The sequence below is a fragment of the Limanda limanda genome, chromosome 20 (genome assembly GCF_963576545.1).
Source record: "Limanda limanda chromosome 20, fLimLim1.1, whole genome shotgun sequence".
NCBI lineage: Eukaryota > Metazoa > Chordata > Actinopteri > Pleuronectiformes > Pleuronectidae > Limanda > Limanda limanda.
Window position 1 is genome coordinate 10,941,304 of NC_083655.1, and position 25,155 is coordinate 10,966,458.

General features: G+C 42.3%; 1 protein-coding gene across 1 annotated transcript in view; it reads left to right on the plus strand.

Annotated features, from left to right (window-relative positions):
* dok6 (docking protein 6) overlaps positions 1-25,155 on the plus strand; it is a 39,674-nt gene that overhangs the window by 9,138 nt on the left and 5,381 nt on the right. The window contains exons 2-7 of the mRNA XM_061094136.1: positions 11,165-11,272; positions 14,801-14,915; positions 18,849-18,968; positions 20,728-20,917; positions 21,335-21,473; positions 23,800-23,905. Coding sequence (XP_060950119.1) covers positions 11,165-11,272; positions 14,801-14,915; positions 18,849-18,968; positions 20,728-20,917; positions 21,335-21,473; positions 23,800-23,905 — 778 coding nt within the window. The remainder of the gene's footprint in view (positions 1-11,164; positions 11,273-14,800; positions 14,916-18,848; positions 18,969-20,727; positions 20,918-21,334; positions 21,474-23,799; positions 23,906-25,155) is intronic.

The window sequence follows — 25,155 nt, forward strand, 5'->3', positions numbered from 1 at the left end:
AGTGATGGATGATAAAGTCAGTCCACAACTTTGGTCACAGTTGGATTATGATGAGCAACTACTTGATGGATAGTCCCAAAATTCTGATGGACACCTACAGGCTGATTATTCTCTGATTTTGCCTCCATAATGTTTGTCATTTTAAGTGAACGTCTGAGTTATTGGATGGGGTGGCCATATCATTTGTTAGACATTCATTTCCGCCTCAGTATAAGTTGGGAATGGTGATTTTACATGTCGGACCATCATCAGGTCAAAATCTGGTCAAACGCTTATCTGTTTTTATCTTGTTTCATTTGTACAGTAACATAAAATACATTCCCATCAGCCTCAGTTATAGTTTAATGTTGTTTGTCGGGAATTAGCAAACACGCTTGACTAAAGTAGTAAACATGGTAAACATTGTACCTGCTAAACATTAGCATGCTAAGTTGTCATGCCGTGTGAGCACAATATGAATAATAGTCTCTTGACATAATATCTCTATAATTAATCTGACTGATAGTGTAATTGGAATCAAAGCCCTAGATTGTATTATTTAACCCAAGTCGTGTTATACTACTGGAAATTCCAAACTGTTTTTGTGAGCTGAAGCAGTTAAATAGCCAACAGAGAAATTAGATTTCAGCAATGTGCCAACAGTCATTGGCTGATCCTGATAAATCCCAATGCTGTCACTGCTGTCAGAAAGTTGTCTCGCAAAGGAATTATCAATAAGCCGCGTTTTACCTGAATATCTTTTGTTAAAGTCTTTTTATACATTAATGTCCAGTCACTGTTACATGAATTCCCTTAATGATGTTAGCTGCGTGATTTTAAAAAGGTGAATGTATTTTGGCTCCATACTCAGGTCTATCTGATCCACACATTTCACCGCCCACTCAGTGCTCGGGCTTCACAGGTCTCTGTGGTAGTGTGTTGCTACACTGTGCAGATACACTGGAGACCCACCTATAAAACACCAGGCCTAGAGGAATCTATCATAGCTCCATTAACACTTCTGCTTCATCCTCCTCTCCTGGCCTTCCTCCCCTCATTAATCAGCAGACCAACCCTCGGGGCTCTCTTCTGCAGCTATAATCTCACTTTCAGTTCGAGTGCTTATGTGTGTGCATTTAGTATGTGGACACTGTGGTTGTGTGTATTTGCACATGTGTACATGTATATTTCCATGTGTCTGTTTGTGTGAGTGCAATTTTGTGACGATGTTCAGTTTCCAGAAGGAAATTCTTTACCTTTGAGTCCTTGCTATTAAATATTGAATTAAAAACCTGAGAAAGATCCATTAGATTTCCTCCGATGATGTTGTTGTGTCAGTCATCCCCCTCAAACTGCCTCTGAAGTCAATTTAGTCTATGTGTGATCTGATAGTATTGTATCACATCAGGTTCTCCGAGATGAGCTGTCAAAGCTGACAGTTGTGTGCGGCGTTTCAAAAGTGGACCCGATGAAGTTATTCTCAGAACAGAAAAGTTCCAGCTACCTTTGTTTAAAACTGAATCAGGATCTATAATGAGTTCTTCTCCTGCTGTTACCTTTCATCGGCCTGCTTGCCAAGCGTTTTCAGGACAGTGCGAAGCCAAAGATAGCCTCAGCTGTGTGTCTGTGTGTTAAGAGCTTGTCTTCGTGCCTGTGTTCTTAATTTACCCACTGCTGTGCATATGTAAACATTATTACTGTCTTGCTGAAGGAGAAATAATTAAAAGAATACACCTGATCTGCTTGAAAATACAAGCAAATAAAGGCTTGTTGAATTTTCCCAGGCTGTTGAGCAAACAACACGTTTTTCATGTGTCGCTAATTGTGAAGTGCTGTTTCATTAACGTGATGTTAAAAAAATCCTGACCTTTACAGCATTGTGTGAGCAGAGAAAATAAAGTGTGTGCATGTCAACCTGTGTAGGAGCGTTGTTTGCTTCGGTTTTGCTCGGAGTTGAGTTTGTACTTCACTCTCCTTCTCTCTCTCTCTCTATTCCTTCTCAGGGGAGTTCTTTTAATAGTAAGGAGGTGACAGTTTGCTTCTTGCCGAGCACCGGGGTGACAGTTTGGTACCTGCCCAGTGCGGCATTAAACCGCTCCAGCTGACTCACTCTGTACGCTGCGTGCAAAAGCTGCCGGCTCTCTTGGATTTGTACTCCCATTGTGATGAGCCAAGTTGACCTCGAGTGCAGGCCAAGGTCATCTGATCCCCTTTCTATTAAACAGCTTTTTAATATTTCCTCAACAATTATTGTTCAGGGAATGAATTTTTGGGAGAAGGACTGCCAAGGGAAATGGAGCACACAATATAGCAGCCTTGGCAGTGGCACTTTGAGCGGATCGTTTAGAGGTCATAATGGGGGAAGTAATGGCCCTTTACAGCCGTAAAACAATTGAAAACATAAGGTTACTGGATAAAGTTTTGGAGTGAAATCTATGAGATATAAGGAAATGGAGTTAAGAAGGCAAACTTGACCCATCATGAGTTGTGATGGGGTATAATATACCAGTAGATAAAGATTTAACTTGAAAAAGGAAGTTTGAAGTGAGAGCAGACATTGGGGTCAGCAGTGTTACCCCACTCCCTCCCCATCCATGCACACACACCTCCCTCCCTCTCATCCCCCTCTTATGCTCTCAGTTGTTCGCTCTAATTTCAGAGAAACGTCTGTTGGACGAAGTGATAATTGCATTCCTCAATGATTTCATGCTGAGACACACAGTGACACTGAATCACAGCCCACTTAATCCGAGGGAGTGTGTTCTTTGGAGGGAAATGAGACAAAAACAATATGACAAACTCCATCGCACGCTCTTCTTTGACATAAAAGTGCACTTCCACATTTCCCTCCCTTGCACACATTGCGTGCCCGCTCCCTCGGTGTCCTCTTTTGATTCGCGGACCAAATGTGGCTGAGTCAAGTTAGTTCCAGCGAGCACAAATCTCCCGGCTCTCTGGTTGTGAGGGAATAGCTGTTGCAGACACAGAGCCTGCTGCTTTCCCAGCTAACCGTATCACAGAAGCAGCCCGAACATCAGTGAGCGAGTACCTCTTTAGAATTAATCCTCCGGGGAGGGAGGGGGGGGGGGGACTGCACCAATGCATGAGGATTACTGCTTTTAGGGCTTCTGAAGAAATTCGAATAACAAACGCTCGCACAAAGTGTCCTGGAAAACACTCGGTGTTTCGTAATATTCGGCTAAATGTATGCGCCTCACATTTTTTCTTTTTGCTCTATTCGTTTTCACGGTCTTCATTGATATGATAATCAAGCGGTCAGCTAATGGTAATCAAGCTAGACAGTTGGTAGCATTACATCATGGCCCGTGGGCAAGAGCTCTTTTCATCCTCTCACTCTAAATTCACCGCCCACGCAGGTTCTGAATCTCTGCATGTGGTTTTCCATGTAGAAGCCCCTCACCTGTTGGCCTAGATGCTAATTTTTCTCACAACAGGAGAACCGACATACTGACGTGAAGAAATACAAGCTTAGCCCTTATTTATAGCCAGACCCAGATGAGGCTTTGTGCATGCAGACCGTATTCTCCCTCATTTATGGATTTAGTGCAGTTTAACATTCAGCCTGACTAGAGGGTACACACTGGTGGGCAACTCATTCCAAACTTATGAAGAAAACACAGCTCTGTATTGCTGCTCTCCATCTGTGGTGTTCTCGTCGGCGAGGGTATTCTGCCACAGTCAAATCCTTCTTTGTCCGCGCGTTATTGTCTGTGAACGCTCCAGCCTTGTACATGGATTAAATGGGAATTGCTCTACGTGTGTGGATGTGTGTGTGTGTGTGTGTGTGCAAAGGATTGCTGACTAAAGCTGTAATGCATAAAGAGGTTTGGATGAGGGATGGTTTAAAGAGCAGGCAATTGTCATAATGATGACTTAAAGCAAAATTGTCCCACCGTGAAAATGCTTCACTAATGCATTCGGGTCGAGCACAGCCTCATATACTGTAGCAAACAGTGCCTGCCAACCTCAGTGGCTGAAATATACAATGGAATAACTTCACCACAGTGGACTAAGCGACATTCTAAAACGGTGTTGGTAGATTATGGGATTATGATTGCATTGTAATCCTTTGTCCTCTCTTTTCCTGTAAAAAAAAAGAAGCAGTTCCTCTCTGCGTCTTTGTCAGCTCCATTCTGTTCCTGACCAACACTCTGGAAGGGTGCATGAGTCCGAGCAGACACGGGCAACGTGCCACACTGTTCCCTCCACCACCTACCCTTACTCCCTTGCACCTGAGAGAGAAACTTCAATATTGACCTACATCTCCCTCAGAAAAATTTGGAATGCTATTTTTGGTGCTGCGCTTTAAAAATGCTCTGTTACAGAAACTGAGATGCCTAGATCCGCACAGTGTGTGACATTTTAACTAATGTTTTCCTGCTCCAGGCTGCGCTGCCCGGCGTGGGTCAGACACCTCCCTTGTCTCCCTCACGGTAACAACTGTAGAAATACTTTCCCTGCGCTCGCTGATAATTTGCATGAGAATAGAAAGGAGTTTTTGTGAGGTTGCCTGAGAAAATCTCAGCTTGTGGTTCACTTGATGTTTGGACTGAAATATGGGGTAAGAAGAATAGGGATTGCTGTAAAATATACAGGAATCATAAGAGCTTTCCCCAGTGCTCTCACCAAGTCTTATTTTAAAAGTGTAATTTATCATGAATCCTAATGGTGGCCTGCAGCCGGTTGCCTCCGTGGCCCTGGTCTCTTCAGAAACTACTTTTTCAACAGTTGCTCTCACCACCTCCTAATCATTTTTCTTTGGGCGGCACGGTGGTTCAGTGGGTCGCAGTGTCGCCTAACAACAAGAAAGTTCCTGGTTCGGATGCTAGTTCAGTCTTTCTGTGTCATTTGCATGTTCTCCCGGGTACAAAGACATGCAGACTGGGCTTAACTGAATTGGAGACTGTGAATTTGAGTGCAAACGGTTGTTTGTTGATGTGTGTTGGCCCTGTGATACACTGGTGACCTGTCCAGGGCGTACCCCACCTCTCGCCCAATGACAGCTGGGATTAACTTCACCCCCCTGTGGAGGATGATAATGATCGGATTGATGGAGGGAAGCTTTCCCTTAAGTCAAATGTCTTTCCTCTTTGCTGTTCTTCAATTTTCTCTCTTTCATGCCCTTTTAAAATATTTCTTCCTCTCCCTTTGCTTTCTCTCAATCTCCTCGCCCGCTTTTATTTCTGTCTGTTACGTGCTCCCTTTAATCCCACTTGCACGTGCAGTCCCTGTCACACTGGGTAAACGAACGCTCGGCTTCTGGCGAGGAATCAGCTGGAACCTGTCTTCCATAATATTTCATGCCACATTGTGACCAGGATCCAGTTTTCAGCAATGAATGCCCTGTGTGTGTAATGCCACCCAGTCAGGGCCAGGGCCTTAAAAAATGAAATAAAGGTAACTAATACTATGATATTACATTTCGGGACCAGTTTGGCTCATGAATGTTTGATGAGAATGTCCAATCATGCATAGACACAAGAAAAGAGATGAGGAATGGGAGAAGAGAAATTTAGAAGAGAGAGAGAAGGGCAGACAGAGACAAATCCGGCTTGGAGAGAAAGTGAGGAGGGGGAATGTTTGTGTTTGTGTGTGTGTGTTTTTGTGTTTTTGTGTTTGGGATGGAGTGGGTGGGGTGGGGGGTTGATTACTTGCTGCTGAGGTAGCACTGCATTACACATGAGGATTTGGAATGGCCCAGATAAAGTAATCTATGATTAACTGGGGCGCGGCTGGCTCACCGACCCTGCCAACAGCTGTAGTCGGGGGCGAATTACAAAATTATGGGATGTCCAAACATTTTAAATGCGGAAGAAAATGTAGCTCAGCAAGGGGGGGGGGGGTTGATGGTTGGATGGAGAGTTATGCATGAAGTCAAAGGTGACAGCTAGCGGCGAGGGAGGAGAGTGACAGCGGGAGCAGGGGTGCAATTAATACAAACTTTTGTAGCCGTCACGTTTGGCGGAGAGTTGTTTGAACGGCGGAGCAGCCCTGGGAGGATTCGGGGGGTTGTGGTTGACGGAGTGATCGCTGTGCAGTGATTGCTGTAACAACTGTCCGACGGGATAACAAATCAAATTATGAAGATGGACACCGCAGCACAGACCCTGCCGCTGTCTGAAATTGATTGCCAGCTCCAGGAGCGGATAATGCCGGGCCTGGTCTGTCATAGTCCATCAGGCGTCATTATCACCAGGGGAACACTAAACCTTATGCAGAGCTGAATGAGCACGAAGACTTGATGAGCTCCATTGCTAAGAGAATGAAACAAAACATGTTTGATTGCTGTGCCAGTTTTTCAATGTTTGCGAGTATTGGTTTGAAGTGTTTCATATAAATGTTAATTGTTTTAAAACAGACTGAGAGAGAATTCAAAGTGGTTTCATTAAACTGCCCCAATCCATAAAGTAGTTGTTGTTTCGCTAATTTCATGATTACATTGACCTGCAGTTTTTACAAGAAGAAAAGATATGATCATAAAAATACCAACAAATGATCCTCTAGCGACGGTGGATATCTTTAGCAAATTTCTTGGCTGTTAACAAGACGTTAAACTCTGAGCTACGACTGTCATGGTGGAGCTACAGGAAAGTCAGGGGATCACAAAAGCCGATATTCAACATCTAGGGACGATGAATGTGTGGCAGTCTATTCAATAGTTACATTGTGTTCTGGAAGCATGTCTCTGATCTGAGATTCACTTTTCTACATCCAACACAGCAGCTAAATCTGGAGTGTTGAAGTACTGTCTTGATTGAAGTGCTCTCATAGCTTCTATTGCCAAGTAAGTGCAGCAGCAGTTGTCTTCAAATCAGAGTTTTTGTAGGGACGCGACCCTTCCTTCTATTGTACCTTGTTTCTCATTAAATATCAGAGGAATTATGAGTGCATTTGCATCTCTGAGGTATTACGGTTCTCTTGCAATATTCACTCGCACTCCTGAGAATCTATCAGACGGCTATTTTTACTCTGCCGTGTGATTAGTCATTTACCTGAAGCAGGGGCTGTCATTGGAAATCATTTTCATATCTTTAGAAAGTTTCCCGGTTCATCCGAATGACAAGCGATTTTGCCTGTGGGGGAATAGGTCCCATATTTTTTGAGAGGCGAGACAGTTCCTCAATAACAGCCAAAGTGTGATGATGCTCCGTGAAGTGAATCAACTTTGTGTTGGAGGTCAGTTGCTGAAAACGTCTTTGACTTCAGAGGTGGGGGTGCATGAGGTGTCTGACCACTGAGAGTCTTCAGCAGACCTCTCAGGTTCTTTTATATGACAAAACTACGTGTCAGGAATCCAAGTTGAACTTAAAAGAGCTCATCAGGGTTGTTTTCTATGTAAAGAGACGTGTTCAGTTCCATTTTGCTCCTTCAATGAGAGCATCATCAAACTGTTGTCCTCCATCTGTCTGTCTGTGCTCATACTCTGGCTCTAATCCCTCTTCCGGCCCTCTCCTACAACTGTCTCAGGGTGGTTGTTCTAGTAGAGCTGGTGTTGATGAACTAGCTGAACCTTGCCAAGTGCCTCCTGAAGTGTTTTCCTCACCACAGACAGACCTTCCTAAAAGTGAAGGGATCGCCCTTGAAATGTTCTCTCCACTTGGTTGCTTTTGCTGCTGCCTATTTTTTTCTCCCTGCTGTGCTATTTGTGGTTGTTCTTTTTTTTGATAGCATAGACTCATATAAGATGCACTTCAAAACTGAAGGAAGAGGATCTCAGTGATATCCAATACAATGTTTCACCTTTTGTCAGGTTGTAAGTTGAATACAAAGTTGATTTCTTACATTTTGTGGTAATGGTACATGTGCAAAATACAAATGCTTTTGAGAGTTTTGGTTATTTCCTCCCATTGTAATTTGCCCATTTGATCAAGGTCAGACAAATTGAATGGGTAGTAGGCTGCTATTTAAAATGTTTCTCAAATTGTGGCTTATCTTTGGTCACTTCACAGGCATTTCAGTGGTGATTTCATGGAGTCATCATAGTAAAAGCATTTGAATGTTTTTAATCAGTAACAGTCTGTATGATAGGACTCCACTTATTATTTCCTGTACACTTGTATTTCACCTATCGCAGCAAAATGGGTAAAATCAATATTCTCTGATACCTCAGTTTGGTGAGTTATCATGTAGCTGGCAGCATATGAGCTGTGGGACTAAGAGAATAATCAGAATAATACTGTATGTGATCAACTTTGTGTTTCTGCATTCATACACATACAAACACATATTGCCACAAACATACAGGCAATTTGAACTAAAATGATCATTTGCTTTCTTCACATTTCCATCTGCTTTTATTCTGTGTTTACTTTAATTTATAAAGAGGACACTAACACACACACACACACACACACACAAACACAGGACTTATAAAAACAAGAAACAAACCTAAACAAACCTGAACAAACAAGATTAGGAAGAGGAAAGTAAATCCCGATTCAAGGCTGAAGGGACCTGTACATCAGAAAAACACAAGACATTGTTGATGAGATGCGGGTCAATCAGAATTATAGAGCCTGTCGAAAACAAAGTTGCCTGATCAGCTTAACTCACTGCAGCAATCAAAGCAAGGGACATTGCTGTTTTCTGGTCACAAGCCTGCCACTTTGCCCATGTCAACAAGCCAGATTCAATTTAGTTTGTAGATTATTTTTTTGTCCAATCCTGTTTAATGATAGCTTTGCTGTGCCAGTTTGTGTAATTGACCAGCAGGTGGGTGGTTACAGGTAAAACCGCTTTCACAGTGACGTAATCAGATAAAAGCTCAAGAAGCCAAAGACTGGGACGATTTCATTTTCTCCGTCTATTCTTTGTTTCTTTATTTTCTGAAGCTGGCAAATTGGTTTTCAGTGTCAAACGGTGTGTGTTCTGCACTGTTCTGCCATTAAATGAGTCACACCAAACCAGCAGAGAGTCTCATTCATGTCTGTGTAATTACATTCAGCGTAAGAGTGCCTCTGAATAAGACCCACCACCAGCGCCCCAGAATAGGTCTGTCTTGACAAAACATTGACAACTGTTGAACAGGCAAAATGAAGCCCTCTCCATTCATACCCCCTATGCACAAGCTATCTCACTGAGCTTGCTTTTGTGCTGGTATAATTACTTAATCTGAGCACTCCTAGGGTGAATTACATTGTCTGCGGCATGCAGAAAGCAATGCATTGACTAATGCTCCCAAAGGGGAATTGAGGCTATCTTTAATTTGACTGTTTTGAAGACACAACTGTGGTAATGGCCGTCGGCAAAATTGATTCATATGCACTCTTGTGTCACATAGGTTTGTTCAATTTGGAGCAAGACGTTGTCACCTTCGCCCGTTATATCTCCTCCGATTTTATGGACTGTGTAGACGATGGGCCACACGATGCATTAGAGAATGTGCAGAGCGCTTTTCTGTGCTGTTTGCTGTTTAAAATGTGCCTGGGCAACACTTAACTAGAATGGAGGCCCATCAAGGCAGACCGATAAGGACCTAGGGATCCACTCTAGTCAATTACTGCAAAGTGCCAAGTTCAACTCAGTGGGCCTTTTATGAAGTACGCCAGCTGAGTAAACAAATTAATCGTACATCCATGGTTCCCCAACACAACCAGAAGGCCCAAGGCAATCATACATCAGGCAGAGTGATAGCAGCTGTCTCCACCAGGAAATAGAACGGTCCCAGTATTAAAGATAGGCAACCACAAAGGACTCATAAGCTATTGGCCATCACACTAATTCTGACGTTCAGCTGCTCTGCTCAGTCTGCACTGGGTTTTTACACCTTCACACGGGCTGTTTAATGAGGGAGAATGTTATTGAGAATTCTGGCTGTTTCAATCCCCCCCCCCCAACCCTCCCACCGGGCAAATAGCCAGCGGATTGTCCAACTAAACAAGTCAGTGAAGGAATAAAGATGTAATAAGATAATAATAGACTGTTTGAGAAAATGTCAGTGTGCACTTGTCCGGTCCTCATGATTTGACCTTGAAGTAGTCAGATATACAACACCCTGTATTTGTGTCATTTTCAGCTAGTGGATGGGCCAGACTGTGGTCCAGTAATCAATACAATGTACAGTAATTTACTGCACAAGAGTGAGCGAGTGTGTGTGTGTGTGTCTGTGTGTCTGCACATTGTGTGGCAAGAGAAAGAGAAAGCAAAGCGTCTGTGCGGCAAAGCCCTTAATATATGGAAGCATTTAGTCAAGGTTGAATCTCAGTTATACAGTTGTTAAGCTCGTACTGCAGTGTGCACTTTGTTCGGGAACACAAGTCATTTGATATTTTGGTTTATTTCAATCCTGGCGCATAACTAGATATGCACAAATTCTGAAACGCTGTCTTATATACTTTATTGGTAATAAATGGATTATCTAGTTAATGCTTTGTACAACTGAGAAATTAATGAATTACAGTAAATTAATCATCTTGAATTTGGTATATTAATTAATAACTATAAACATAATTTAATAAATTAAATGATTTTTATATTTTCTAACCAACATTTTCAATTCAAATATCTGTTGTGCTGTATGTCAACGTTTGCAATTTGGCTGTGGAGTTGTAGAATTTCAGGAAACATTTGTTTTGGGGATACTCCAACACATCTAATGCACAAATACTGAGATTAAAACATAACGATTAAATATATGCTAAGAATTATGTAAGCAGACGTATTTACTTCATGAGATGAAAGATGAATTTACTTTTCCATTTCTTCTTTTTGGGGGCTTTTAGTCACAGAAAATATAATTATCTTAGAATCACATTAATAAAGACCAGAATCAAAGTAAATTAGTGGTATCTACAATATGTCAGTGCCTTCCAATAATGCAACAGAAATGTACCCGAAGGCCAGTCCAAATTTTTAAAAACATACACAGCTCCTCTAATGTCATCATTTGCTTTGATATTTGGACATTTTGTTAGTAGTGGATTTTGGTCATTAATAGAATGCTTGAATTTTAGACGATCGCTTTGATTTCTCTACTTTGGTGGAGTAGATGTTTTGACTTCATCCTCAGTTCTCTTGGTCCGTGTTATAATTTTGTGGTTAGACGTCTCTGGATAGTGAGTTGGTGATTTGCTGTAGTTTGTTTCTCCAGTTCCCAATGTCTGTTTCCTTTGCTTCAGGGGAGTTGTGTTTGTGTAACGGGGCTACTATCGCTCTCTGTTGTCAGATCTTCCGGAGGTGTTGGCTGGTGTTCAAGAAAGCTTCCAGTAAAGGCCCCCGCCGGTTAGAAAAGTACCCAGACGAGAAGGCAGCCTACTTCAGAAGCTTCCACAAGGTAAACACACACCCACACACACACACACACACACATACACACACACAAAATTAACCAAATGAATCAAGAATCTAGCAATAAAAAAGTTGGTTTCAGCCCAAAAAAATGTATTTAACAGGAAAGCAAATCAAAGTACTGACAGTGCTTCAAAATAAGTCCTAGAAAGGTTTTGTACTGGAAGCTTTGTGCATGTGTTTGAATTTGTATTGATGTGAAAAGGGTATGAATTAATTTCTTGTGAGCGGTGAGGCCTTAGGAAGCCGAGCAGTCGATCCTTTGGTCGATTAAGATGACGCAACATGCATTGTCCAGATCGCCATGAAATTACAAATCAATACTGATAATCTCCAGAGCTGGATTCTGAATGATTTGGTAACGCTTCAACCCTTTTTCTCTAAAACGACCATTAGAGAACTGTTCATCTAGAAAATACCAAAGTCTTTGATAACAAATCCAAAAATCTCATACATGCCATTAAATCTCCTGTGGATATCAATAATTCCTGTATTCATTCAAACGAATTGTTATTTGAATTGCTATAAGTGATATAAGTCCATTGGCCACAGATGATGGTGTTAAGGACCCATTGAGATGCATTCATCACCTCTATCTAGTCCTCAGGGCCTTTCTTCTATCTTTTTAAAGTACTAATCCAGAATAATACCTCTGTCCCCACCTCTTAAACCCTTTGACATACTCCAATTATGGCTCATTATCCTGGTGAATGGAGATGAAGTTCAAGGAGCGGTACCTTCGACAGAGAGGACATAACGGCAGATGATAGGGGACGTGGACTCCAGGTTATTAATGTTTGATAGATGATTTAGTATTCTGTAACAGTCTTTCTTCGCCCATAAGATTATAAATGCAGTATTTTTCTTGAATCCCTCATTTTACGCGAATGCAGGGGAACTCATGCTCATCTGAGAGATTTGATGGTATAGATGTTTTTTATCCACTTTCTTTGCATCTCTCGCTGCTTCGGTATTAGTCATGTGTTGTGAATGAAGTATCTCCGTGCCTACTACATCATGCTGTCACGCGGGGCATCCTGTGTGGCTGAAACCCCCGTCCCAGACCCAGAGGCATCTCATACACCAGCGCTGGAGTGAGCGATGAGTGCACACATGCATCAGTGCATCTGGTAATGCATCGCCACAGAGATCAAGAAAGGTCCCGTCTGAGGGCTTCATTCAACGCTGCAGTGCTTTGGGAGGAAATAGGCTGCACTGGTGGCTGATTTACAGAATCCACACAAAGGGGATTGGCTTTTTCTTCACACTTTAGTTTCCCTCTCAACAACTACTAAATGGATCGCCTGGGGATTTTGTGCAGAAATTCAAGCATAGGATGAAGCCAAATTTCTTAATGAAGTTGGCATATTTGGTTTCTAGCGGCTTATTTCCGTAATTGGATGGATATCCTCCAAAAGTTATCGTATTAAATCCAAAATTGTATCTCTACTTTAATAACTACCTGCAAAACCACTTTGATTCTATTGTCATCAACCCTTATCTCTACTTCACATGTCTCCTCGTTGTTGACAACCAGTTCTATTTTGCTTTCTGGTTTTCAGTCCGTCCAATTTTTATGAACACAGTATCTCAAGAACGCCTTTAGAGGATTTCTTCAAATTCTGTCCAAACGTTCAGTTCGAGATGAACTGATTCGATTTTGGTGGTTTTAGGTCAAGGTCACTGTGACCTCAGATCCACATTTTACCTTGTGAACATGATATGTCAGGAACACATCCAGGGAATCCTTTCAACTTCGGTACAAACTTTCACTTGGACTCAAGGATGAACTGATTTAGAAGTTGGTGGTCAAAGGTCACTGCAGCCTCACAAAACATGTTTTTGGTCTGTTAGATGATATCACAAGTCTGCCTTGAGGGAATTTATTCAGTGTTTAACAAGCTTGGACTGAAGCTTTAACTGTTATGATTTGGTTAAAGGTCAAAGGTGTTGAATCATTTTATGTAGACTGAAACAACACTGGTGGGTGGAGGCATTCAACCGCAGGCCAGTAGTTACTAACGGCCATGGTGCATTTGCAGCCACAGTTTGTTGACTTGCCTGTGGATCTTTTTCACCATCACTGTCAGAAATCTCCAATATCTCTGATTCAGAATTACTAGTCAATGGGTGACGTGAATGGTCTTTTAGCCCACAGCTGCTTGTAATTAAGGTTTCAATGATACGACGTGAACACAGCGTAAGTGCAGCCTCACAAAGTCCCCAGCCTGTGTCTGTCGACTGCCGCTCTTTTTAATGTGAGAGGAGGAGAAGAAAGGAGATTCACTTTGCTCAGACTCTAGCGCCGTAGGCTGGAAATGCACCCAAATCTCTCCCTTATATACACAGCTCCACACGAACAATTTCACACACAGACACACATACACACACATAAAGGGAAAGGCTCAAACATGCACAGTTACACACTAAACACAAACAGAGATGAGAAGCCGGTGGAATTCAAGGCTCCGAAACTCCCACAGTTGCGGCTTACTTTGTGTCAGTTATATGTATGAATAGCTCGCCTGAGGGACAAATAAATACTGTATCTTCACAGGGATAGAACATACCTCATCTCATATTAATATTCAAATACGAAGTTGGAGGTGGATAAGGAACAACAAATGATAAATATCTTAAATCTTTCACTACCTACACCCTTCTCTCCTCTTTCTCAACTTTGCCTTGCCTTCCTCGGTTGGTGAAAATGTCTGTGTCGTACTCAAATGCCGAGCAGAGGATATCCGTCAGTAGAGGGGAAAATGTACTGCCCATGTTATCAAGCAAAGAAATCTGTTGTCCACATATGTTGTGTGTGTTATTAGGTTTAGTCTTTTAACCTTTAGCAGTCGAGCTTTACTATACGGGCAGAGAGCCCAGCTAATTCATTCCCAACAGCCTGGCAGAGAGCCCACAGTTAGCACACAATGGACTACAATAATGTAATGGGCCTTATCTCCCAGGCAGAGCGAACACAGAGAAGACTGTTGAACAAAATGGCCTGTAAATGCGGGTGATATTCAATTAAATGTAATCTTCTCTTTTTTCCCTCCCGCTCACGATCAATCTCCTGGTAAAGTGATTTAGATGCTTTTGATTGCACGTCTCCCTATTGACTGGGAAAGCAGCTTCAAGGAGAGGCACTTAAACAGTGGATGAGCTGTGTATTTAGTTTCAGTGTCAGGCCACAATTGTGCATACTGTGCTTTTAGAATGAATATCAATATATAACTCACTACACAGAATGAAGCAGAAGCGAGCTGACACCATTTAGCATTTCTTACTTTTTGAGAAGAGCGCTTTGTAATCGGTAGAATAACTACTGTTATTTATTTATCCCGTGAGATCTCCCGCACTTCTATTTTAATATGCCGTCCTTTAAATGCTACGCCCTGAACTACTATTGCACTTTCAGCAAAGCGGTGCAAGATGGCAGTCGGCCCTGCTGCTGCCTCTGCTGCTGACGCTGTTCATTCATGTAATGTGCTGCTGCTGCTCTCCCCTTTCTGCTTAGATCACTGAGCTCCATAACATCAAGAACATTACCCGGATGCCGCGGGAGACTAAAAAACACGCTGTGGCGATTATCTTCTTTGACGACACGTCCAAGACGTTCGCCTGTGATTCAGGTATGTTTCTTCTCCTTCATTCAAAAATGAATATTTTGTCTTTTTTAAGCCAAGGACAAAAATAAGTTCACTTTGAAGATTGTTATGCTTTTTTAACATCTTTGTTTACCATTACTTGTTGGATAAGGACTGGTAAGAGGTTGAGGAGTGAAAGGCAGAAACAGAAAGGTTGAAACAAGCTGGGAGTTGAAGTTTGGCCAACTGATGCTCATTTGACGCTACATCAAGAAGTGGGAGGATCAGTTCTGAAATATTGATTTTCATACTGCAGGTCTGAAAAATGATATTTGGCAACCTAATTATAGACTGTAACAATAGAGATCGATGCTGACGCGTTTGGATGTGAAGAGGTTATGGTGGATTTGCCTTAATGTGCTTCTTCTAAACAGATGAGGATGAACGCCTCAATCTTTCCTCCAGTCTTATGAATGTGTGTGTGATGATTCATTACTTTAGTAGCACTTTTTGAGATCTTTTCAATCCAGTATCTATTAGCAAAACTATCTGTGCAAAAAGTGCAGAATGGTTAATTACTCTGTTCTCTCATAATAAATCAGGACAACATCATGTGTTTAACACTGACAGGCTTATCATTAAGCTTCATAAATCATATGTTTGAATTTTGAGTTTTCTCTTTTTAAATCATAAATATACGGTCAATTTAATTATGTTAACAATCACACTTCAATCACACTTCAGTCCCACTACAACTCATTATTGTGAATTAACTTCATTAAATTTCCATGCTTTTACATCAATAGAATTGTGCAATGCACCTTTTAATATTTCACAACAACGATGTTCCACTAACCAAGATAGGAATGTGTGTTTAATTAGAACAATACATTACAACGGTGACGTGTAGCACTAGCGATATGCGCTTAACAATTAGGACAGTATTATTTATAAAATGTGAAAGTAGGTCTTTTGTTGTTCTTATAGTCAAAAGCATGTATAAATAGCTTGTGGAGCTATACACAGCTGGGTCAGATTACATGAGATGTGACTTTATAGTGCAGCACATTGTCATGGGAGTTTGGAACTGAAAACTAAAGCTGGCATTTAAAAAGCAAACTGGAAGATTGTCTGTTGACCTTTAAACAAATATTCCAAAAGGAAGAAGTGTTGACTGTTTAAAGAAAAAAGGTCTCAAATAGGCTTCATGGACGTCTCTCGATATTTAATGTGTAAAAACATATTTTTGGTGCCTCCGCCCAAGCACTGCTATGTTAAGTGCACTGTCAATGAAACAAGGAAGTGAACAAAAGATGGGAGCAGATCTGACATGTTTTTGACAGCTGTGTGCTTTGGATGCATCTGTCAAAGCAATACGAGACTGACCTGCAGATCTGATAGAGATGAGATATGAATAGTACTGAAAATGTCATCTCCTTAAATTCCACAGATGAGTCAGGCATGGAAATATATTAATAGAACTGTAAAGATACATATAAACATGTATACAAACCAGAGTCTGTATCCTGTTTCCTGACTGTCACATAATTCGATCCTGACATATTCTCCAATGTCATCATCCAACCTTTCCTGTTCTTTGCTTTTTTTTTTCACACACTCTTGGCAAACATGAAATGCTTATTTGTCCTCCTCAATCACACCCCCACACCTCCACACAGTAAGAGAGACATCCTCCCACTGTATTCCTCCATGCATGGCACACAGACCAGTGAGGCCGATGAAGAGTTTGTTTAGCCTATTTTCCACTCAGTGGCCTTGAAAGTGTGGGAGTTGAGGCACTTTAAGGCCACAGTAACTGAATGAGAAGAGCTGAATCCGGGGAGGCATGAGCAGGGAGCTCAAGTACAGAGCTGCTGTAGCTGTCTGTGTGTTTGTGTGTGTGTGTGTGTTTGTGTGTGTGTGTTTTTGTTGCCTTTCTGTTGTGTGTGAATGAATCGCTCCAGGCAGCAGCAGACCTTTCCTTCACCCTCCAAAGTTGTGTGTATCTGTCCCATTGGACACCAGAGTTGATCTGACAAACAGCCCTTCTCACTATTCCAGCGATTACACAAGCTGGGTTGACGTGAATGAAGGGCGAACACCTCTCCACACACACATATTACGCAAGCATATGATGATTTTTGATTAACAGACACAGAAACATTCCCACACTTCCTGCCACGGCGTGTTCCCACACTCTCACGTGCCTCGGCACACATCGCTGGCTATAGACACATAACCCAGAATTCCACTGGGCCCGGAGTTACGAAGCTTCACAAAGATAAACAACTCCAGCATTTGCCTCATTTCATACCTCAGTGACTCTCACCAAAAGCTCACATAAGACAATTGGAAATCTTTCGCCATTGTAAACACTATTTTTTCTGACTTAACAGGAAGGGAAATTGGTATTCACAAACAACAGACTGCCACGCAGACCTCCAGATTTGATTTTGATAACAGTCTTTCAATGGATGCCCTTCCTCCTCCTCTCCTGCCAGCTGTCACATGTAGTAGATGCAACTTTCTCTGACTGCATCTGTAAAAAGAGTATTAGTCTTAATTCTTTCCCAAATTTCACAACATTAAGATTCTCATGAAGGAAATAATCCTTATTTGGTTTCTGGTAGCGACGTGTGAGTTGACCCATAACCTCCGTGTCACCCTCAGATTAACATCTTAGAAAATATTATGGGTTGAAGAAAAAACAAAAAGTGATAAAGCGGCGTACAGATAATGTTTTCAATAACCCGCAGCAACATTGTGTGGAATAGGATTTGCACACAGGATTACATGCAGTACTTAACTGTGATCAGGAGTCTCCCTATCTCTGTCTCTATCTCTACCTCCCTCTGCCTCTTTCGTTCTCACACATAAAATGCACTGGAGGGTGCAGCTCCCATATGCCCTGGTTATCAGATATCTGCATAAACAATATCTTAGCAGCTTTAAAAATAAACTTAACATTGTCTGTTTGGTTAGCAACCATCCAGAAAGGAAGGCTAAATATCCTGGATGTGAACGTCGCAGATTTGGAGCGACGAAGTCTGCACAGTTGAGATTGAGGATGGATCCGTGGTAGTGAGGTCCACTAACCTTCTCCTCCATGTTAGGGGGTCATGACTTTCAGCTTCATGTGCAGTCTGATTTTTTTTCCCCATTCATCACAATTTTCCTGTCAAGAGTTTGAATATCGATACCTCTCTCATGTCTGTACCCTAAATGTTTAGCTACTGACAACCGCAAGCTAAGCTTAAGCCATGTGAAACACCAATGTTCTGTGCCTCAGGTTTAATACTCTGAATAAATGAAAAAGGAAACATGTCGGCCATACTGAGCTGTTGCTAGTAAACATATTTGTTGCGACTGTAAAAAGCCAGAATTTATGTGTTTTCCTCAATTCCTCATCTAAAGTATGACTAGTAAACACATGAGCGTACTTAATCCTTTAACCGCTTCTTTCAACCCTTTAACATTTCCTCTCCTATTGACAGGCTAAAGCCCTCCTTCCATTTGGAAAATAGCTTATTGACTGAACAGATGATCAGCACACCCAGTTTGCGACTGTGGCCACATTGTTCCAGCAGAGCCGCTCACATGTGTGTGGTGCACCCTGGGAACCGAGTATCTCAAGGAGGGAGGAGAAAGCTAACATTCATCTGTCATTGGCTGTTGCTGAACCCACTGCCTCTTTTAATCTGCAGCCAATCGATAAGATGGATTTTTCTTCCCCCTGGTTACTGTTTGCTGTACTCATGTCCTGTACATGTAGCATTTCACGAGTGATATATGTGATTGCACGTGTGTACAGATGCTACAGGCGTCGCAGCTGTGGCAGTATCATTTAGACAGAATGTTTTTACTATGTCTGCAGTACTGGATATGGAGGATGGTGGATATGTGTGTGTGTGTATGTGTGTGTATGTGTGTGTGTGTCGGACATGCCTTAACGCTGTGCTGCTGTGTGGCTGTGTGCAGAGCTGGATGCAGAGGAGTGGTGCAAGCTGCTGTGCATGGAGTGCCTGGGCAGCCGTCTCAACGACATCAGCCTGGGAGAGCCAGACCTGTTAGCAGCGGGGGTGCAGCGGGAGCAGAACGGTGAGTGCCCAATTAGTCCCTGCTAACACAGACGGCCATTCGGGGTCAATCTCTCTCACTCAGCCTGCCTTCAAGTGGTTATGTGGTTGCAGTCCGGGCACGTACGTGTTAATGCAACCGAGCCCTCAGAGGGTTAGGGAAGCGGAACAGTCACTGTCCAATTAGGCCTGGTTAATAGGGGCCGTTTTTTTGTCAATACCTGATCCGACGTCCCCCCCTGTAACAGTCCTCGGCAACACTAGCACATGTTTGTTCAGGTTCAGAACTACATTTGGATGTGTGTGTGTGTGTTGGAGGAAACCTGTGTGTGTGTGAGTTAGAGCACAGGTCACAGGCTGTGGTCGGGGCTCTGTTCCCGGCCTAATGAGAGGTGCTGTGCATCACTGGCTTCCCTCATAATGAAGCTTGTCACAGAGATGGATGAGATTATGGCTCCTAAGGCCATGTGAAATAAATGTGCTTCCCCGCATATTCCAGTCACAGGAAATGGAAATGGAAAAAGAGAAGAGACAACAGGGCGCAGCCATCACAGCGAAGCTCATTCAGCGTAATTTGCGAACTCGCGGAGGAAATCGAAAAGGCAACAGGCAAAGAAGAGCGGTTTAAAGTTGTAAAAGGGCGAGTTATTGAAAATAATCTGGCGTCATTTCGACCAATTTCATTTCACTGCAGCAGCAAAGTGAAATTGTGATTTTCAAAATAACTTGGCCTCATTCTTTCTCACGTTTTTGACTGAGCTCACGTTGAACCAGCTGAACAGCAACAACACAATTCCTCTGTCGCCGCTTTCGGCTGAAGCTCTGGTGCTCAGAGCTCGCGGAAAAGTTTCAAGAGAAGCGAGCGGCTCTCTGCTGCCTCCCTGGATGGATGAAAAACGAGGGTCGAGCCTGCAACCACGTTTCAATTAGTCGCCCTCCCCAAACAGCAGGGGCAGATAATTATACCAGAGTTCATTTTCACTGTACCTAAAAATACGCCACACTATGACATTGCCATTTTCTATCCACTGCAGACACATGGCTTATTTCGAATCATTAAGCGTAATTAGTGAGGACTAATTTAGATCATGGAGAACCCTCTTCCTCTTTATCTGTCTTCCTCTCTCCCTGTCTGCCACAGAGAGTTAGATCCTGGTGAATGATTCCAGTCCAGCTCACTGGATGGCTACTGGCTAGTACGACCCGCTGTGGATTAAGTGAAAGTGAAGTAATGTTTAAAATAGTTGAAGGGTTGTTTTACTCTACAACTGCCACATCTGATTAAAAATCAAACAATAAGTAGTTCATGGTGGGTGCAGATAATAAAAAAAGTAGTTGATATTCTTGATATTCATCTTTTTTTGGCCATATATTCTCTGGCTCTATATGTATGAATTTTTTTTTTTATATTATCAAACAACCCAAACCTTGTAGTATTATGCTATGCAAAAATGTAAGCATTTTATTTTCCATAGTAAATTTCCTTCATTCTCTTCAAATATGTGGTTTTTGACAGATGTGGTGCATGTTTTATTCTGTGAGCTCCACAAACAAAAATCCATTCACCCCCATTATATAAGGACAAGGAGAGAGGAAGTGATACAGATAAATCAAAACTGTCTAGAAAGCTCTAGAAGTAACTATGAATTATCTCTAATTATCTTCACAATTCAAACACCAACCATTTGACACCAGATGAAAAATGAATTCTATGCAGAGTATTTCCTTTTTGTTGTTGTATCATTAAAATCCCATCTTTTAACGAGTGTGAATCTTCGCAGAACGTTTCAATGTGTACATAATGCCCACCCCCAACCTGGACATCTACGGGGAGTGCACCATGCAGATCACCCATGAGAACATCTACCTGTGGGACATCCACAACGCTCGCCTCAAACTGGTCATGTGGCCTCTCAGCTCCCTGCGCAGATACGGCCGAGACTCCACCTGGTTCACCTTTGAGTCTGGAAGGTGGGTGTGCATGCAGATTTGTGTTTGTGTCGTCTGAGTGATTGAAATGTTGCCAGTGGGAGGGAGGGTGGAAAAAAAGATACAACTTAGTTTTTGGAATTGTCATAAAAACTTTCACAAAGCAACTTTGGATCATCCAGATCATCCCAGGATATCGGCATTTGCCACTGAGCCCTTCAGGCGGTGATGTGACAGGTGCCTCTGTGTGTGCGTCTACTGTTTATACACTGTATCTTCTCACTCGTGTGTGTATGTGTGTGTGTGTGTGTGTTTGACTTCAGCGGGCCATCGTATCAATGTGTCTCTCAGTAAGTGCACATTCGACCATGCATTTTTTTGTAAATGAGCATTCCTAGAGTGAGCGCGATCAAAGTGTGTGTACTTCTCTCTGTCTCTGTGTGTGTGTTCCTGGCGCAGGATGTGTGACACGGGAGAGGGTTTGTTCACGTTCCAGACGCGGGAGGGGGAGATGATCTACCAGCGGGTCCACTCGGCCACGCTGGCCATCGCCCAGCAGCATGAGAGGATGATGGAGGAGATAGAGAAGAGCTCCCAGGTACAATTACATTATTAGTAGTTTATCAAATACTCCCAGCAGCATTGTTTGCACTGCGAACTAACAGCTGACAGTGTGTGTTAACTATGTGCGCAAGAGTCATGACATCGGCAGAACTATTTAATTCATCACTTTGATACAGTCGCTAAAACATTCTGTCACACCGAGAAACACAGAGAAATAGTGAGGAGGCTCTTTGTGTCTCCTCCGGGGGCCGAGATTTCTCACACAAGCGTATTAATGGAAACCATGACTACAGAAGCGACAACACAAATGCAAAAGTTACATCAAGAGTTACTTAATGTAGTCAAGTGAGCTGTTGTCTGGTCAACCTAGCCGCCACAGACAATTAGATGCTTGTCTATTTGAGGTGTTTTGGTGCAGGTGCTTGGAATAGCCAAAAAAAACGCACCTCAAATACACATCACATCTAAGCGATGGCTGGATTGACAACACATCCGTTGTGGTTCACTTCCGTTGCAGATAGTTGTGTGGCTTCCTTAGTTTTCTTGTGGCTTTTGTATTCGTGTTGTGCGTTAATTCCCTTGTGTGAGACAACTTAATGCCTACATTTTATAGCCTTAACCCTAATTCCAACCCATCTCAGCCCAATCCCTTAAAAGCATGTCTTCCATATTACAAACCGAGGACCCGGTACACACACGCAGTACACACACGCACACAAACACAGTCACACATTTACACACACAAATTCTTTGAACTACAACCTTCTTTAGCAGTTTAATGGTTTCTTCTCTCTGTTCGTTTTAAGTGGATCAAACAAACACGTCATTGAGTTTAGAAAACAAGATTTTCACACAAGATCTTCTCGTTCGCACGCTGGTTGTGTCTCCATGACTCATTTCCTGGAGACTTAACTGTAACAACAAACTTCTTAACTCTAAAACCTAACCTTCCCCTAACAATAAAACATGCCTTCACCGTAAATGTTAAATATTTACGTTTGAGACGACATGATCCCATTACCTGACTGTAAAAACAGATTTATGTCCCCGCGTCACCAGTAACACACACAAAAGAACAAACCATCCTCTGCAGGTATTGCGTCTGGTTTCTACCCTCAATGTCTCGCTGTGGTCTCTGAGCCCTCTGCCCCCCCATCGTCTCCGCATCCGCTCCCTCCTTCCATCACAACACCCGTCCATCCCTGTCCCCCCCCTCCTTCCTTCCTCCCTCCCCGCCCTGCTCCCCGCTATCATCTTTATTCTTTATTTATGTAGGCCTGCCTAGTGTTTGATGAGCCTTGACCATATGGCCTTGCTCTCGGACCCCACCACTTGGGATCATTTCCAAATGCAGCGTTTACCCTCAGCTCTATAAATCACACAGGGAGCTAAACAAAACTCACCACAGAAATGCCATGTTCACTTCTGAACAACTGCAGATTATCTTTTCAGTAAAATATTGTGAATTAAAATCTTGAATACATCATCCAGTGGCTCTACAAACAGCCATTTATAGTGGCCATTCAACCAGTGTTATACGGTGCTACGCAGGCTCTTTGGTTACTGACATGAAAACAGAAAGGGAGTTCTCCTCTTCACTTTCGATGAGCTCATTGTAGGAAAGTTTGGTTTTTATGACACCGCACCGCCGACAGCTAGTGGCTCAAGTTTTTAGGTATTTGGGTTTTCTGTACGTTCAAACCATAGAGGGGATTTCTTCAAGTTTGGTACAAACGTTCATTTGGACTCAAGGACGAACTGATCAGAATTTGGTGGTCAAAGGTCAAAGTTTACTGGGACCAAACAAGCACAACAACAAGCTTTTTCTTTAGTGAATGCAACGTCTCAGGAACACCTTGAGGTAATTTTTTCTTCAGATTTGGTACAAACCATCAGTTGGATTCAGAGATGATCTGATGAGATTTGAGAGGTCAAAGGTCACAGTGGCCTCAGAAAACATGTTTTTGTCTCTTCAGCATGATATATATATATATATATATATATATATATATATATATATATATATATATCAGTTCTGCCTTTAGTTCATTTGTTAAATTTGTCACCACTTGTCACTTAGACTCAAAGATGAATTGATTTGTTTTCACTCATCAAAGGTCAAAAGGTCACAGTCACGTCAAATGAGTCAGCAAATAAAAGGGTTGTTGAATGAAACTGCACTGGTTGGGCGGAGGCACACGAGCACAGGGTGGTAATTCTATTATATTGTAATATTGTAAAGTCTTGACCTCATACTGTGCAAAGTGGCCTCAGCTGATGTACACTGTCTCGATTGAATTGCCCCTGTTGTGGCTGAATGATTGACATTGACAGAAAGAGCCGTCCTCTGTCTGTTTCAGATCCACTCCAGAGAGACAATAACCAAGTCCATCTCCCTGCCCCGCAGCGCCTACTGGCAGCACATCACGCGTCAGAACAGCGTGGGAGATCTCTACAGTTACCAAGGTACAGACACGAAGTTGCTAATTATCACACACGCACAGTGTTGCTATTTCTTTACCTGCGTGTGTGTCAGGGGTAATTTGTGGAGCATGACAGGACGAGTTGGAGCAACAGGAAGACACAGGGAGAAATGAACATATGTTTAATTGAAGAGTTTCACAAGTACGTTGACACTACACATTTCTTTACATATACTGTATGTATGCTTCCAATCAGTGACTTGAATTATGGAATTATCTAGTTTTATTTCTCTTCCCATTTTTACATACATACTCTCACTGAAACATCTCCATTCATATTTAATTTAATTCTTTAGTTTTTGGTCCAATCTGCATCTAATCAGAAATTATTTTGTTCATAAAATGTCTATTTCCCCATTTCAGTTATTTTCATTCCCCTTAAATGTTACATGTGTTTATGATTTTGCTCCCTTTTGGGATTTTAACATACATCTCCACTGAGTCAAACTTCAAAGCAGGACACTAACAGAATCTTGAATCTAAATTGTGATTTGTTTGGAATTCCTCATCTCATCTAAATTAGATCACAAGAGACAAATGAGCTGTGTGTTCTTAAAATAAATGTACAGGTCTGTGCAAGTGGAGGAGAAATAAATGTCACTTCAAATCCATTAATATCACAGTAGGTGCCTTATTGCATCCAGGCTGAGCACAGTATGTCTTTAATCTACACATTCACACACGTAAGAAAGTGTGTGTGTGTGTGTGTGTGTGTGTGTGTGTGTGTGTGTGTGTGTGTGTGTGTGTGTGTGTGTGTGTGTGTGTGTAGACCAGAGGCAGAAAGGTGCTTAAAGAGCTGATGGGATTAGGCTGTGTCCATGGTGTTAGTTGATTAGTCGACTTATCAGAGAATTATAGGTCTTTTGGCGTTCACTGATAGAGCAAAAACAGAGAGCGAGGCAAAGATGAAAGTCGCTCCGACATCGTAATTTTCTTTTGAAAAGCCGAGGCTGGATTTTTTTTTTCTTCATTATCATTTAATTGTGGCCCGATAAGCTTAAAAGCGAAATGCGAGTCTTCCGTTTCAAACATCAACATGTTTTTACTCATATACACTAAACAGAGGAGCCTCCACCTCAGGCTCATTATTTATAGGCCCAGTCTCTGTAAAGTCTCCTTTCTAAACTCTTCCTCTCCAAACTCTGGTGAGCAAAGGAGCTCCTCTCTCATCCATCACCCTGCCATCTCCAGCGGTCCTCCCACACTCCCCCCCCGCCCGTGTGTCTGTCCAAT